The 15,051-nt window shown below is 43.4% G+C and overlaps 1 protein-coding gene across 2 annotated transcripts; it reads right to left on the bottom strand.

Annotated features, from left to right (window-relative positions):
• Positions 1-273: 273 nt before the first annotated feature.
• On the bottom strand, positions 274-9,836 carry LOC310771962 (WW domain-binding protein 11-like). Of its 2 annotated transcripts, none has more exons than XM_083664455.1 (12): positions 9,682-9,836; positions 8,944-9,030; positions 8,782-8,813; positions 8,578-8,671; positions 7,239-7,435; positions 6,810-6,943; positions 3,456-3,625; positions 3,111-3,341; positions 2,624-2,749; positions 2,219-2,503; positions 1,871-2,056; positions 274-1,525 (listed from the first exon to the last, which is right to left on the bottom strand). In XM_083664455.1, exons 2-12 carry the CDS (start codon positions 9,005-9,007, stop codon positions 876-878), a joined length of 2,169 nt encoding a protein of 722 aa, XP_083520581.1. In that variant the 5' UTR covers positions 9,008-9,030; positions 9,682-9,836; the 3' UTR covers positions 274-875. The 2 variants fall into 2 exon arrangements, with proteins under 2 accessions (XP_083520581.1, XP_083520582.1); XM_083664456.1 differs by having other exon boundaries at positions 8,944-9,023.
• Between the last annotated feature and the right edge of the window lie 5,215 nt (positions 9,837-15,051).

The following is a 15,051-nucleotide window of genomic DNA, read 5'->3' as shown; positions in this document are numbered from 1 at the left end:
ATACACCATTATTGTGGTTAATAGGCTACTGTAACGTAAACACAGTAAAATAGTTTACTGCAGTAACACATGCACACGTAAACGAGACGATCCTGCAGCGACTAGACTGACCGGGATGCAGAATTGAATCAGAAGCAACAGCTGTGCTGGATGTGATTATTTGTATGTCAGTACAACATGGTCACTACTAGTGTATCATATACATTGACTGACATTCACAGCATGCATTTCCATCACAGTCAAATATTAGGTGAAAAATGTTTTGAAGTTTTTTATTCAGTTGCAGATCAAAGTTTCAGACATGTATATCGTGCCGTCTAATTTCACGTTTTGACAAACATTCCGCACCTTTGTTTTGATGTCCAACCGGTTTCACAGATCAACAATAAAATAAACATTTTGACAGTCATATAAAAAATTTGCTTTTTCAGGTCAAGCCAAATTCTCTCACATACAGTACAGTTGGCAGGAGGGAACATGGTAAACGGGAAGAAACAAAACATACTAGAGGACAAAAAGCCCTCAGCCAGTCTCTGGCAACATATTTCTTCAGAATTTCAATCTCGATGTTTTCAACTGCACATCATCAGATTTAATACAATATTCCCAATTCACGTTCTCTCTGATGCAGCAAACAATACTCCAGGTCCTATGGAGATTAGCCTGCTGAGACCATCGCTTGCCTTCGAGGGTGTAGTGGTCTTTTGTTATATTGCTAAATGAGGAGAAACTGATATGGATGGTTGCCTTGAAGATGAAAGAGCTACTTCTAAATTTTTACTCTACACAGAAAATATGTCAAATAAACCAACTCCTTAATCTGCCCTTTTGCTCAAAGTCCCCCAATGAACATTCCCCCACAACCCCCTTGAGTCTCAGAGCAGTCCCTCCATCTCCCTCATGAAGGCTTCATACACCTGGTCCTTCGTCTTCATGTTGGGCTGAGGCACAGCACCCATCTGGACTGGGTTGGCATGGCCCATAGGAGCCGCCGTGGCCTGCTGTTTCAGCCCCAGGCCACCACCCAGCATATCCTCCCCCCTCCTTCCTCCCGCTTTCTCCTGCGGTCCCGGTGCTGACCCGCCCTTGTCCCTACGCACCCTCAGCGCCGTGGGCACGAAGCGGGTGACCTCCGCCTTGGGGTTGATGATTTGAGGTTTGGCAGAGATGGTGGCTCCCCCGGAGCCGGCGCCCGCCGCCAGGCTCCCGCCTCCGACTGCGACGGAGGTGATGCTGGCTCGCTTCTCGATCGTGGCCACGTGGTGGTGGCCGGGGGGGTTGCCGCCGGGGTTGGCGCCCGCGGAGGGGGCGGCCGTCCCCGGGGGAGGGGGCATCTGCATGCGCATGGGCATGGCAGGAGGGGGCATGTTGCCCTGAGAGCCCTCCTGGCCGGAGCCGGAGCCTTTCTGCCGCTGGACGATGCTGGGGGGAGCGCTGAGCACGTTGGAGTTGAGGGGCGGGGGGAAGAGGGACAATGGTGGGGGACGAGGGGGGCCCCCGGCTCTTGGGGGAGGAGGTGGGATACCTGTATGAGAGACATAAGACAGATGGGATTTTGAGTTTATAAAAGAAAATCCCCTTCAAACATGATGTATGCTTCTATTGAATGAAGACAACTATTTTCCTGCCTTAGTTTGGGATGGGCTGCAGCTAAGCAGCACTGATGTTTAAAAGAGGTGTATGTTTTGACGGTGTGCCAATAACAAAGACCAAGGTCATGTCTTCCCATCAAAACACCCCAACACGTGTGTGTCCATGCACACAGTCAGACACACCAGAATATATCAACATACAGACTACATGTTGAGTCAATGTGCAACACACACACACACAGAGCACACAAAAGTTTTTTTTTTTAATACACACACACCTGGTGGTCCTGGGGGTGGTAGTCTGGGAGGGGGTCCTCGTGGTGGGGGGCCAGGCGGGAGGCCAGGAGGGGGGCCTGGAGGAGGGCCAGGGGGCCGACCTGGTGGGGGTCCTGGAGGCAGCAGACGAGGCATTGGACCCCTCAGACCTCCAGGTATACCAGGAGGCCTCAAGAACGGAGGTGCACCTACGGATGACAGAACACATCATCTAAATGGAACATGCAGTATATACACACTGTATAGTACAGTATATACACACTGTATAAGGGTAATAATAACACTTATTTGAAATAGTAGATTCAGAGATTTTGTCCAGCATCTGGTTAAAAAAAAAACTTGTAACTAACCAGGTGGTGGGCCAGGAGGCGGGCCAGAAGGTGGACCGGGGGGCCTCATCGGAGGAGCTGGTGGTGGCCCCAGCGGTGGGGGCCCTGTCATTGGCGGACCTTGTAAGGGTGGAGGCCCTTGCTGCCCTCCCATTGGCCCAGCAGGAGGGGGTAGACGCTGATTGGGTATGAGGTGAGATTGGTTGTCTCCAGGCGGTCCCCTGTCCTCAATGTCTGAGTTGTCCGACTCGTCTGTGTATTCTTCTTCTACTTCTTCATCCCCCTCCTCTTCAGGAATGGACTGACCTGAAGACAAAATGAACACAGTGCGGTGTCATGAAAATGAGAAAACGATGAGATGTACTTGTCTAATTAGCACCCGGCGCAGACATTGGTTTACTGGTTTATTGGTTTACATTGCTTTACCTGCCATCCTAAGCATCATGGCCTGCAGAGGCGTGATGGCCTTGGTCTTCTTCACCACCCGCTTTTTCTTCTTCTTTCCATCCCGGGGTGCTGCTGGAGGCATGTCTGCGAAACGTACACTCCGATCTACAGAGGACGTGAAGAAGACATTCATCAAAGACATATATTAGTGTTAGACAACATGAATTCCTCATGCAGGGTTGCCACTCTTTGGTAATGATAGATTTCAAGCACTTTTCAAGGACAAATTATTTCAAAATTACGGGCCAATATTTCAGAGATCTTCACACCAGTCTCGTAAGCCTTCGAATGCAAAATTTTGGCTCAATTTGCACAATAATGCACATATCAGAATACTAAAAAGATCCACTATTAGTTTGAATCAAATCAAATTGTATCTATAAAATTTTGATACTATCAAACTCAAATCATGAGGTGATGTCATTGCATGGCAATAAACCTGCTGAGGCAGATGTGAAGCACTCACTGGCATGTCTCTCTCCTCTGTCCTCCTCTCTTCCCCTCTCCTCGTCCTGCCTGTCCACACTCATCCGCCGGTCGCCGTCCGCTCCTTCATCTCTCTCTGCGTCGCTGTCCTCCTCAGAGTCGCTGTCGTCATCGTCCACGTCGTCCCCATCCCTGTCGCTGTCGCTGCCGCTCTCCCTTTCTCTGCCCACCTCCATAGCCGATTCTTTTTCTAAACCGGGAATGGAAGGTTCTGTTCAGGAAAAGAGGGGGGGAGAGAAAAAGAAACATAAGTTTAGTATTGGTAAGACATATAAGGGTAAACCATTATGTACAGACTGGGAAGGGAATGGTTAATGGTTGTTACCGCTGTCTGTGCCATAAGCGCGCCGAGAAGGAATGCCGTACAGTGCCAGGACCTGTGGGGGCGGGGGGCCAGGTGGGGGACCAGGGGGTTTCTTCCCTGGCGGCAAACGAGGGACACCCGCCAACGCTGCCGACAGTTGTCCAGAGGGGGTCGATAGAGAGCCTTTGAGACTGAGAGATACAAAGAGAGAGTGGAGGGAGGAGTTAGAGGGAGAGAGTGGAGCAATTGCCATTAAATACCCACCCAGGAGATGTTGTAGTAATGTTTGTGTAATATGTTCAATTTAAATGATCATTTCAGTTCTCTTCAGTTCTGATAGTCCATTTCACTGCTCACACACTTCCATGTTTACTTTGCTGGCTGCCGGTCTTTATGGACGCAAGAGGGGGCGCAGCAGCATTGTCTACAGCCTAGTACTAAGCAGCTCTCCAAGTACTTTAACTTTCTACTTGCCAACTAACCAAGTAAAATAACATCCAACACCACAAAGTAATCTAATATACCACACTATAGTCAAGTCATACCAGGCATAATCAAAAACTCTTATTTAGGCAGGTCTGACTGGGGCACACAAGTGTTACTGTGCTGAAAAGGACATGTTGTGGGTGCTTTTTCATCAGCTCGATTGTACTGGAGAGCAGCACTCCCTGTGAACTGAACGTATGTAGAGTTCTACAGTGAAATAACTAACAAAATGCAATCTGAATCCATTGTCATGGTGGCAAAACTATGACAATAAGGCCCAACTTGAAAATATCAAGAATGATCCTTTAGGTGCTACGCTAAACTGTGTTTTAATCTCAAATTAATAATATTGTCGCTGTTGTGCCAGGACCTCGAATGTCCCCTTTTTCACTTTATGTCATAAATCAGTGCCATTGGTCACCCTTCACGTCTCTGTGTGGTTTTTAACAAATGCAACCAATGGAAAAGCATTAAAACAAGCTTGTGAGTAAATCTCGTAACGCCATTCGCCCTCAATCTGTCAGTCAAACCTCAAAATTTGTCCCCTACCTCCATCTGTATCCCCCCACGCAGGACAGTAAACCAGGAAAAGTCACATGGCAGACATGCTGTGTATTTCTGATATTGTTTTGTTTAATCCTGGCTTCCTCTGACGTGAGATCTAGGGATGTCAATTTTCGGTTAATTTCACTTTCGATTAACCGACGCTAATAATCGATTAACCTATCGGTTAATTCATAATTTTTTAATATTAAAAAAAAAAAAAAAAAAAAAATGTTTTTTTTTTTTTTTTTGTCTATTTACTCAATGAACTCATGCCCAAACAAGGCGTGTCTATTTAGATGCTGAAATGTTAATGCTTTTTGTGTTAGAATTTCTAACACAAAAAGCATTAACAAGCATTAACAAAAAGCATCAACATTTCAACACAAATTCTTTTTGTGTTAGAATTTCTAACACAAAAAGCATTAACATTTCAGCATCTAAATAGACACGCCTTGTTTGGGCATGAGCTCATTGAGTAAATAGACCAAAAAAAAAAAAAAAAAAAAAAAAAATTAATATTAACTGATAGACCGACAGCAAGTCAAGTCAAGTCAAGTCAAATTTTATTTATATAGCACCTTTCATACACAAAGGCAATTCAAGGTGCTTTACAAAAAAATAATCGAAAAAACAAGCAGCAAAGCAATGCACATATAAAAAACACATAAAAAACACAGCCGACAGTTTTAGTTAAAATATATACTCAAATTAACAAACATGAAACATTATTTCTGTTTTAAATAAGTTACAAGGCACTCTTCAGTATTATTATTACATGTACAGTCCATTTGTTGGAAATGTACAGGAAAAATCTTTTTAAAATTACAGGCCGAGAGAGGCAGTAGTTTAGTAGCAGTTAAAAGCAAGAGTAAACATAAAGGTCTTTAGCTTGGATTTAAAAATAGGCAGAGTAGGGGCAGATCTAATGTGTTCAGGGAGTTTGTTCCAGTTATGAGAGGCATAGTGGGAGAACGCGGCTTCACCATGTTTAGATTTGGTCCTTGGGACAATTAGTAGACCAGTGCCTGAAGATCTCAGGGATCTGGATGGTTCATAGTGTAGAAGCATTTCAGAGATGTAGTGTGGGCCTGACCCGTTGAGAGATTTGTAAACTATTAGCAGAATTTTAAAGTCTATTCTAAGATTTACTGGCAGCCAATGCAGGGATTTGAGAACTGGTGTAATGTGTTCAGCTTTCTTGGTTCTTGTTAGAACTCTAGCAGCCGCATTCTGAATGAGCTGAAGTTGTTTAACAGCTTTTTTGGGAAGACCATTGAAAAGACTGTTGCAGTAGTCTAGCCTGCTAGAAATGAAAGCATGAATTAGTTTTTCAAGATCTTGTTTGGACATATAGCCTCTAATCCTTGCTATATTTTTTAGATGATAGAAGGCAGATTTTCTTATAAGCTTGATGTGGGAGTTGAAATTTAGATCAGAGTCAATAATAATGCCAAGATTTTTTACCTGGTCCTTTGGCTTCAGAGATAGGGATTCGAGGTGAGCAGTAACTTTGAGCCTATCTTCTTTTTTGCCGAAGACAATTATCTCTGTTTTGTCTTTATTAAGTTGGAGAAAATTCTGGCACATCCAATCATTAATTTGCGCAAGGCACTGACACAGTGACTCTATGGGGGCATAGTCATCCGATGAGAGGGCTATGTAGAGTTGGGTGTCATCTGCATAGCTATGATAAGCTATTTTGTTTTTTTGCATAATTAGGCCCAGAGAGAGCATATAAAGGTTAAACAGGACAGGACCTAAAATTGATCCTTGCAATCCTTGCAATAACCGAACAACGACGTTAGCGACGGTTAATCGATTAACGGTTAACCGTTGACATCCCTAGTGAGATCAATAAAATGTTTTCCAGTTATTCCTAGGCTGCAAACTTGTTTTAACATGCAAATCGGAGTGTTTTCTGACGAGAATAAAGTAACGTTAACGCTACGTTATGTCAGACTATTCTCACCCCATGCGAAAGCCCCCGCCTCGGCCATGATGAGGCGAGGGGCACGCTGTTGCTCCTGTGCGCGCCCCCGCGGCCCGGAGCTTGGGGTTCGTGCATGAGCATACGACTCTCTCCCGCCTGACTGGCCGGGAGATAGTGCTTCCAAGTCGGACTGATAATATAAACATCATTATTTGAGCTTATCCAGGTAAGATATTAATAAAGTAATGACACATTCAGTGGGAAACTAACTATAATTAAGACATGTGCCAACTTTGACGACGTTTGGTTCAGTATTTTAAGAGCAAACAGGTTTTTTTAACTTCCTGAAAAGTTGCTGTTTTGGATATTCGAGGTCCTGGAATGACAGCGATGATATGCAGGTTAATGCTTACCCAAAAGAGGTGTTCTTCTTCAGTATGGAGGGAGGCTGAGCCCCTGGCAATGGGATGTCCTGGATGAGGATACTAGAGGGGGCGTGGGGCATGTCTGGCAGAGGGATACTGTCTACCTCCACTGACTCTGCATTCTGAAAGTCAAAGAATAGAGGATATAAGAGAAGGCGAGTGTATCAACTACTGAGGAAAGTTTCACCAAAATGCCTGAGTAATGGAAAATAAAACTAGTATTGATTACTAGTGTGGACTCATGTTAAAGTTGCTGCTTCTTAGTCCAGCCAATGGTAAACAAACTTTATGGAAGTGCACATACTAAAGCCTATCATCCAAACATAGATTTCTGTATGTATGGTTAGGATAATTACAATACCACACACATGCATACAAACAAATACACAAACACCTGACAACAACACAATTACACACCTTGACTGAGTCAAAATAGAGAGACAGCTGTCCTCGCTTGGTCTCATAGTCCAGCTCCAGTTTGCGTAGGTCTTTGTAGGTGTCAGGATTCTCTCTCTCGTAGAGACGGACTATGCGCTCAAACGTCTCGCGGAGCTTCTTCCTTTTGTCCCTCAACACCTTCTCATTCAGCAAGGGCTGCTGCACCGGGTTGAACTCTGTTGCAGGTGTAATAAGGTTGTGTTGGGACAACACAAAAAGCAGGTGATTATTCGAGAAAAGTAGAAAAAAATGCCATCGTATATAAATGGTTCAAGTTCAAATGGGCCTAAAAGCCTTAAATTCTTAACACATTCACTGCCAGACGTTTTTTTTTTACGGTAGGTAGGTTCTGCCAGAGGGTTTTTTTGAGGATTCTGGCTCATCTTTCAAGACCCGAGGATTCTTTTCTGCTAAGATTTTGTGAACACACAATATCTCAAAAGAACTAATAGAATGTGTGCTTTCTCTGTCTAAAAGAGTTAGTTTGTAGAGTTAGTAGTTATGTAAGCATTAGCAGTTGAATACAGCATGGTTTCAGCGTCAGAAAAATTATTCAGAGATAAATGGCTTTTTGTGAAATTCGATAGAACAGTCACTTTAACCATTCATTTTTGGCATCAGTAAGACGTCAGACATCTAAACAATAGTTTTGAACAGTAATTTCCTCCATAATAGCAGGAAACCCCCCTCTGCTTCCAACTCCTCCCTCCGTGGGCGTTCTTCTTGGCTGCAGCGGCCGTGTCACAAGCTTGTCACCAGTCTCACTGCTTTGCTGCTGCTGCTGCCTGTCTGCGCGGCCGCTCTTTGAGGAAGTCTGGATGGACTCGCTCGCTTCTTGGAGTTTTGGTTGAGAGCTTTGATGAAGCTTTTGCGATTCTGGTCATATTTATGCTGCGTGTTTCAAAGTGTGTTCCACCCGTAATCTATTATGCAAATTTGCAATCCCGCATCGCCAGCAATCAGCGCGAAAACGAAAGCGTTTTCGCCAATCCATTTTCATGAGAGTGGCTTCGTCACACTGCTTTTTGCTTGCCTTCCTCTAGTCAGGAAAGCACTGTCGCCACTTAGTGGGTCGGTGGAATGGGTTGTACACGTTGTACACGTCCAATACTTATATAAGAGATGTAAAAGGGTTAGATGCACATCCCACCGTCAAAAAAACAAAATCGAGAAATAATAAAATTGCATACCCTGTTCAAAATGCAACAAGCCTACCGATTTTACAAGTATACTAACCACCATTCAGGCAAATAATGATGCACCCATAGTCCCATACAAATCCCAACTCAATGGCCAGATAAAAATGCAGACGCCTCACCCATCTCATCCAGCTTCTCCATGTCCTTGATGATCTGTCTGGGGTCCTTCATCTTCAGCACAGCAGCTCTCACCATCATCCTCTGCTTCTTGTTCTAGTAAGACAATTAAATAGAGAACAATTAGCTAGGGGGGAAACATACATGTCGGTTAAAGAAGACAGCGAAACAAAAACAATCTCATATAATATGAAGACCATAAGTACCTTTTTCAACTCCCTCTTCCTGGCCTCCTTCCCTGGAGAGGGGATAGAATGCAAACATAGTTATCGTATTGACAGATGACAACAAGACGGCCAAGTTAACACTTCTCTAGTTGTTGCCGAGCAGGACACCCTGTCACTTATTGGCTGAGCGCCAGTACTTACTGGCCTGGTCGGTGGGGTTCATAAACTTCCCACTCTTGGTGGAGGAGGTTGAACGTCGCCCCATGGTGACGGCGCGTCTCCTTCACCCTGCCAAACATTAAAATCAGTCAATGTTAAAAGGTGAGCTGAAATAAAACTTAATGTTAGCTAACAGTCTAGCCATAGTTAGCTAATCAGATGAAAACAAATTACATTGCACGGCCACGACAAGTACTTGGTCAATATGGTCACGTATACTACTTGTGTGTGTGTGTGTGTGTGTGTGTGTGTGTGTGTGTGTGTGTGTGTGTGTGTGTGTGTGTTGAAATATTATTTGTTTGAATTGTATTTATTTATTTTTACTGTAATGGTTTTTTGGGGGTGTGGATCGGATTATTGCTGTGTATTAAATAAATGTTGTAACTTAACGTAACTAGTTTAATTGGTAAATTGATATTCGCCAATTAATGACACATCGATAGCAATTAGCAAGTCAACTCATTCAAACGAAGCAGTTAGGTAGCGTTAGCGTTAACCTTACAACTAGCGTTAGCGTAACGTTATGTAATCAAACCAAATCACTGATTATGCCGTTAAATAGCCAGCGTTAGCAGACAGTAACGTTAACACCGGTTTTTGACAGACAGACCATAGTTAGCTAGCGTGTAGCACTTAGCTAGCAAGCTAGCCAAGATAGCTTGCAACTGAAGCTAACACGTTAGCCAGGATCGCAGCACAGGTGGCAAAACTTGACTTTACCTTTTTTCCAAGAAAAACTTGCAGAACTGCGTTCTGCAATACGTGCCTGGGCACGTATTAGTGCCAAAGCTCAAATATAAACGTTGATTTCTGACTCAGAAGAAATATGTCCAAAGTCTTTAGGACTGAATGCACACAACGGCTTCGCTAGTTGAAGTTGTTCGCCATGTTTACTTTGCCGCGAGCAAGGGCGGATGAAGGCAAATTTGACGTCACCAGAAACAAGTCAACGAAAATTTTTGTCATTGCCCCCTGTGGGCAACTGCAGTATCAGCAGCCCGACTCCAGTCTTAGCAAAATTATGCTACTTCACAACCAGGCACCAGTACACTCTATCATCAGGTTAGTGGACCAAGCTGCATCTCCAAATGCGTTTTGTTACTGTTTATGCAATTCTTTCATTCAGAGAGCACAGTGATGCTGTCTGCACAAGCTGCGTCTGCTGGGACTAGTCTGGGCACCTTCCACCCCGCTTTTTGTCATGGGGGCGTAAACCCCGGACCCAGAATTAACACCGGATGGCAATGCGCCTAACAACGTCTTTGTTGCCGTTAGCTTGACGCGGTGATGTTACCTAAACTAGAGTCTGATCAAAACAAAGCTAGCGTTACATAAAACAAAACGTTTATGCAATATGGCATCTCCGCCACCACCGCCTGACACACCGGTCAAAACGGTGAAAGAGGATTCTGATACTTGGGTCAAATTGTCAAGTTAACGTGAAAGTTGACGAGCTAGAAACGCTGCCATCCGGTCTAGGGCGGGCTCTAGGCGGGAACCAGTAGGGTGACAAAATCAATTGTGGGCGGGAGCCAGGCTCTTTCTCGCCGAGAAGAGCCTGGTGACGCGAGGTTAGCTGGGACGGCATGGCATCATGACATTGGCTAGTGCACTCACTGCATCCATGAATGAACAGGTGGGTCTTTGCTTGAGATGCTTGAGATGCTGATGGCTGCTCTTCACCTTTATTTAGGCTACTTTATTGACACTCTGGTGGTTTACATTTGGATTGCTGGATGTGGCTTAAGGAGGTGAGGTGACAGATGGGAGGAATGAAGGACCAAAAAATGGTTAAATATTGATGTTTATTGAAAAGGTTTGATTATGTCTGTACCTAGACCCCCCTGCTCCACCAGTATATAATTACAGTAGTGCTCTGTATCTCGCTCATAAACATATAATCAATATGTGGCCCTCCAGTACAATAGCTTGGGGCCCCATAATCTTTCTAAACTGTGACGTAGGTTCCTGAGGCAGGTCAGTGCGTGCTGTACATTTCAATTGAAATTATAGAAATGTTGCAAAATGCGTGATTTCTAACCCCACAAAGGATAAGCAATAACCACGCCCTGTGGCGCCGGGATTGGCCAGGAGCAGCACTGGAGGGCACGCAGCCCAGCGATTTCATGAACCAACTGAATAGCTCTTGAGAACGGACTATTTCGAGAGTGGACATTGAGAGCGGACATTGAAATGAATTATGGTCACCTACCTTCCTTAGCATAGTAATAATAAGCATAATAATTGTAATCTACACAATGTACACAATCTACATAAACATGCAATAATATAAACGGTGTTGTGTTCACGTTCATAGCTCATATAGCCTAATATAATGTATCATATCGTTAATTTCAAGCTTAATTCTTACCCAGAGAGAAGGTACAGCACTGAAAATGTAATAAGCAATAGTTTTTTTAACATCTTTATTTTAAAAGATGAAAAACCCCAGGTGCTTTAGTCCCAAGCTTCAATGCTCCTGGCCAATCCCAGCGCCACAGGGCGTGGTTATTGCTTATCCTATGTGGGGTTAGAAATCACGCCTCGCTGCTTGGTGCTCCTCCTTCTACTTCTCTCGATTAAATGGCGGGTCACCAACAACTTTTAGGTGCATACCGCCACCTACTGTACAAGAGTGTGTAACATTATCATGTCATTTAATCCTATTTACTTCTAGTATTTAAATCCTGCCCAAGTTCCTTTATTGATCCCCATGGGGAAATCCATCCTCTACTAGGAACCTTCCTAGAACTATAATAGGAGTAGTGGGCAGCCACAGTGCAGCGCACAGGGACCAACTCCAGTTCTTTTGCCATTGCCTTGGTCAGGGGCACTGACAGGAGTTTTAACCCTAACATTCATGTCCTTGATGGTGGGAGGAAACCGGAGCACCCGGAGAAAACCCACACAAACACTTTGGTAAAGCTCTCCTGCCCCCTTGTGTAACATCAACGATTCATCACAATGATTTATTATACAGTACTCCGCTGTAACAGCACCCTATGTTTTGCCTGTCTACCAGATAAAAGCTGTTTTTATCTCAAAGTTTATAGCGGTCTATTGGCTTTGGTGTAGAGAGGCTGCAAAGGCCATCAAGCTCAATTTGAAGGTGGTCAGCATCACTCAGATAATAAGAAAGGAAGCAAGAGGCATTTCAGGTTGTAGGAATGACCTATTTATTCCCTGTCTGCCCTTTGAGAAAGAGGCATGTGTTTACTGCTGGGTCGGTAATGACTGATGTGACAAGTCAAGAGAAACTTGCTTGAGTCCAAGTCAAGATCAAAACCATCAATTTGTGTTGTGTCTGAGTCAAGTCCAAGTTCATAAATATTTGTACTTCAGACTTGAGATCAGTAAATTACTTGTAACATTTGGGCTCCAACTACTGCCCTCTGATGAACTCAGCAAAACTTATTTCAGTAGCTTTTTAGGATATACTGACATGACATGGCAACTGGACATTTTAAATGGGGGAAATGTACAATTTTGGTGGACTAAATTGAAATCTAAAATGAATTAGTCTATTTGATTAAAACAACACAAATCTTAACTTTATAGACTGCTTTCAGGGAAGACTGACTTTTACAAATGTACTGGCTGTCAGGTGTGATGTTCAACATGTAGTAAGCCTATTTGTTTTTGATAATAGGCTGCCACCTAGTGGCAATAATGTATGTCCACACACACTATTATAGTTCTCAACTGATATGGCACATTTCTCCAAACTAAGGTCCATGCTCTCAAGACAGTGAACCCAGCCAAAACCTTAAGACATTTAGCAAAACTAACGTTTTGATTGTTTTCACACAAATTACAAAAATGCACATACTGCCATTTTGATTTTATTTTTACAAACACAGCAAACTCCAACTTAAAGTTTCCAAATTCTCATGGCTTGGTTACATCAAACTGATGTCAGCTGGATGACCAACTTGGAAATGCACACGAAGCAGGAACTGCAACTTGTTAACATGTTCACACAGCAATCAGAACAACAGTGGATGTCTCTTTCCAGTTTCCACTAACCTTATGTATCTTTTCGGTAAGAAAAGGTGTCACTAAACTGTCAGATTTCTATTACAAATCACAGGTGAAGCGTAAAACGAATGGGATCTGTAACTATACCCATCAAGTGACATCATGTAACTTAAGTAATGCATGACGATATGAATAGGTGCAAACCTTACCGTGACAACATGTAAACCATTTATAACAACCCGAACAAATGAAAAAGATGAGCGATGAGTTTGGAAGAAGCTTCACTTGTGGTGGAAGGTGCTTTTTCCTGGAGGTGTTGCATTAACGACTGGGTTTGATGGACCCGGTGCTGCATTCACGTGACATGGGAAAGCTGGGAAATGTGAGCTTCCTTCTTGAAAATACTCGTGTTGAACACAACAGCGATTAAAACGCATGTGAATAGAGCGCTAAAGTGAACATCACTTCCTGCTTTTCTCCCTGTACCAGCATGTGAATAAATATGAATGGTGGTGAACGGCGAGAGACGTTACTTTTTTGATCCCGTTTGAATTGTGCCACAGGAGTACACACGTTGAATTTTGTCAATTTAAAAGATAACTATGCAAGTCAAGAAATACGCAGTTTGTCCTGAAACTGGAACGTAAGGTTTAGTTTTGTCAATCAACTACATCTCGTGTCGCACATTATACGTCACACCATCAACAACAATGGACTGGGGGGAGAGACGTCACTTACGTGACTGGTTGTGCGTAGTCTTTCTGATTTATAACTTATAGTGCCACAGTTTTACCACAAACTGCGACTTTGTCAACTTGCAGAGTTATCTTTTACATTGACAAACATGACGTGTGTACTCCCGTGGCACAATTAAAACGGGATCAAAAAGGTAGCGTATCGCTCCGTTCACCACCATTAATATTTTTTCACACGCTGGTACAGGGAGAAAAGCAGAAAGTGACGTTTACTTTGGCTCTCTATTGTAAAGATGTAATAATGAAAGTGATCTGATATCAGACATTTTGATAAAAATGTAGTGTATGATCGATTGAGATCTGCGCCTGCAAAATAGTCTGATAAATGATATGATAAAGAGGAAAATTTGTGTCTGTACTTTCCAAGATGATGTCTGTACAGTCATGTTTAAATTGATGATAATCATGTTCTATTCTTTTGGATGCTTTCTGAGATCCTTTGACTTCCTCACATCAAACATGAAGCTGGCAGAGCGGTTGAGCTCAGCTCTTTGGAGCACAACTAAGGATGCGAGTTCAAATCCCTGATGAGCTGTGGTCATTTTGAAGTTTCATGAAAAGTCAAACAACACTAAGTCATATAAAACTCAAAGCAGGTGTGTTTGACATCATCCCTCAATAGCAAAATAATGTTACCTCGCATCACACATTGGGGCTTGGCCATTAGTTTCAACCCATAGAGAGCAGTGCAGCAGCAGTGTTGTGGCCCATGTGATTTAGTATTGATGTATTGATTCATGGAGAGCACTACTAACATTCTATCAAGTGGACAGCACTGCCAATCATAGCTGCTATCACAATACTTTGGCTAGTTTCTCCCCAGTGAAGCTGTAGCAGGAGTTTGGCTCAGTAGGTAAAGCAGCAGCAGTCTCTAATCATGTGGTAACTTGTGTGTTTAAATCCAGGTTTGTTTTTTCCAAAGTCTTAATACCTTAAAAGTCAGGGGCAGAAATTTCCAGTAGAACACTCGCCGGCTGCTTCCAACAGCAATTTCTGAAGCTCTCCATCCAGACTTATTTGTAATGACATTTTTCCATTGATGTTATAAACATTCTACAATCCAATGCCAAGATTTTATGGCTGAGAAACAAACTGTGAGCTGTCACTGAATTTCTTATTTGTGAAATGTTTTGTTGGACAGAGAGAGGCATGTTCTGTTCCCACTGCAGACAGTGGAGGCGCTCTTCAGCAGGTTAGATGCAGCGGTGTCTCTTCAGACTAGAAGAACGAACGAACATTCTCTTACAGCGGTCACACCAGTAGCCCGTTCCAGTGTGGATGCGTTTGTGTGTTATTAGGGAACTTAACCGACTGAAACTGTTCCCACATTGGTCACAGTGGAAGGGCTTCTCTCCAG

This window comes from Poromitra crassiceps (assembly GCF_964638095.1).
Source record: "Poromitra crassiceps genome assembly, contig: HAP1_SCAFFOLD_1608, whole genome shotgun sequence".
NCBI classification, from domain to species: domain Eukaryota; kingdom Metazoa; phylum Chordata; class Actinopteri; order Beryciformes; family Melamphaidae; genus Poromitra; species Poromitra crassiceps.
This window is presented reverse-complemented; position numbering and strand designations above follow the sequence as displayed.

Bases quoted from the DNA above. Each gene is read 5' to 3' on its own strand.
- LOC310771962 (XM_083664455.1), bottom strand. From the start codon at position 9,007: ATGGGGCGACGTTCAACCTCCTCCACCAAGAGTGGGAAGTTTATGAAC. The intron at 3,626-6,809 runs GTAAGCATTAAC...TGTATCTCTCAG, and splicing joins AAGAAGAACACCTCTTTTGG to TCTCAAAGGCTCTCTATCGA. The intron at 2,504-2,623 runs GTAAAGCAATGT...TTTTGTCTTCAG, and splicing joins CATGATGCTTAGGATGGCAG to GTCAGTCCATTCCTGAAGAG.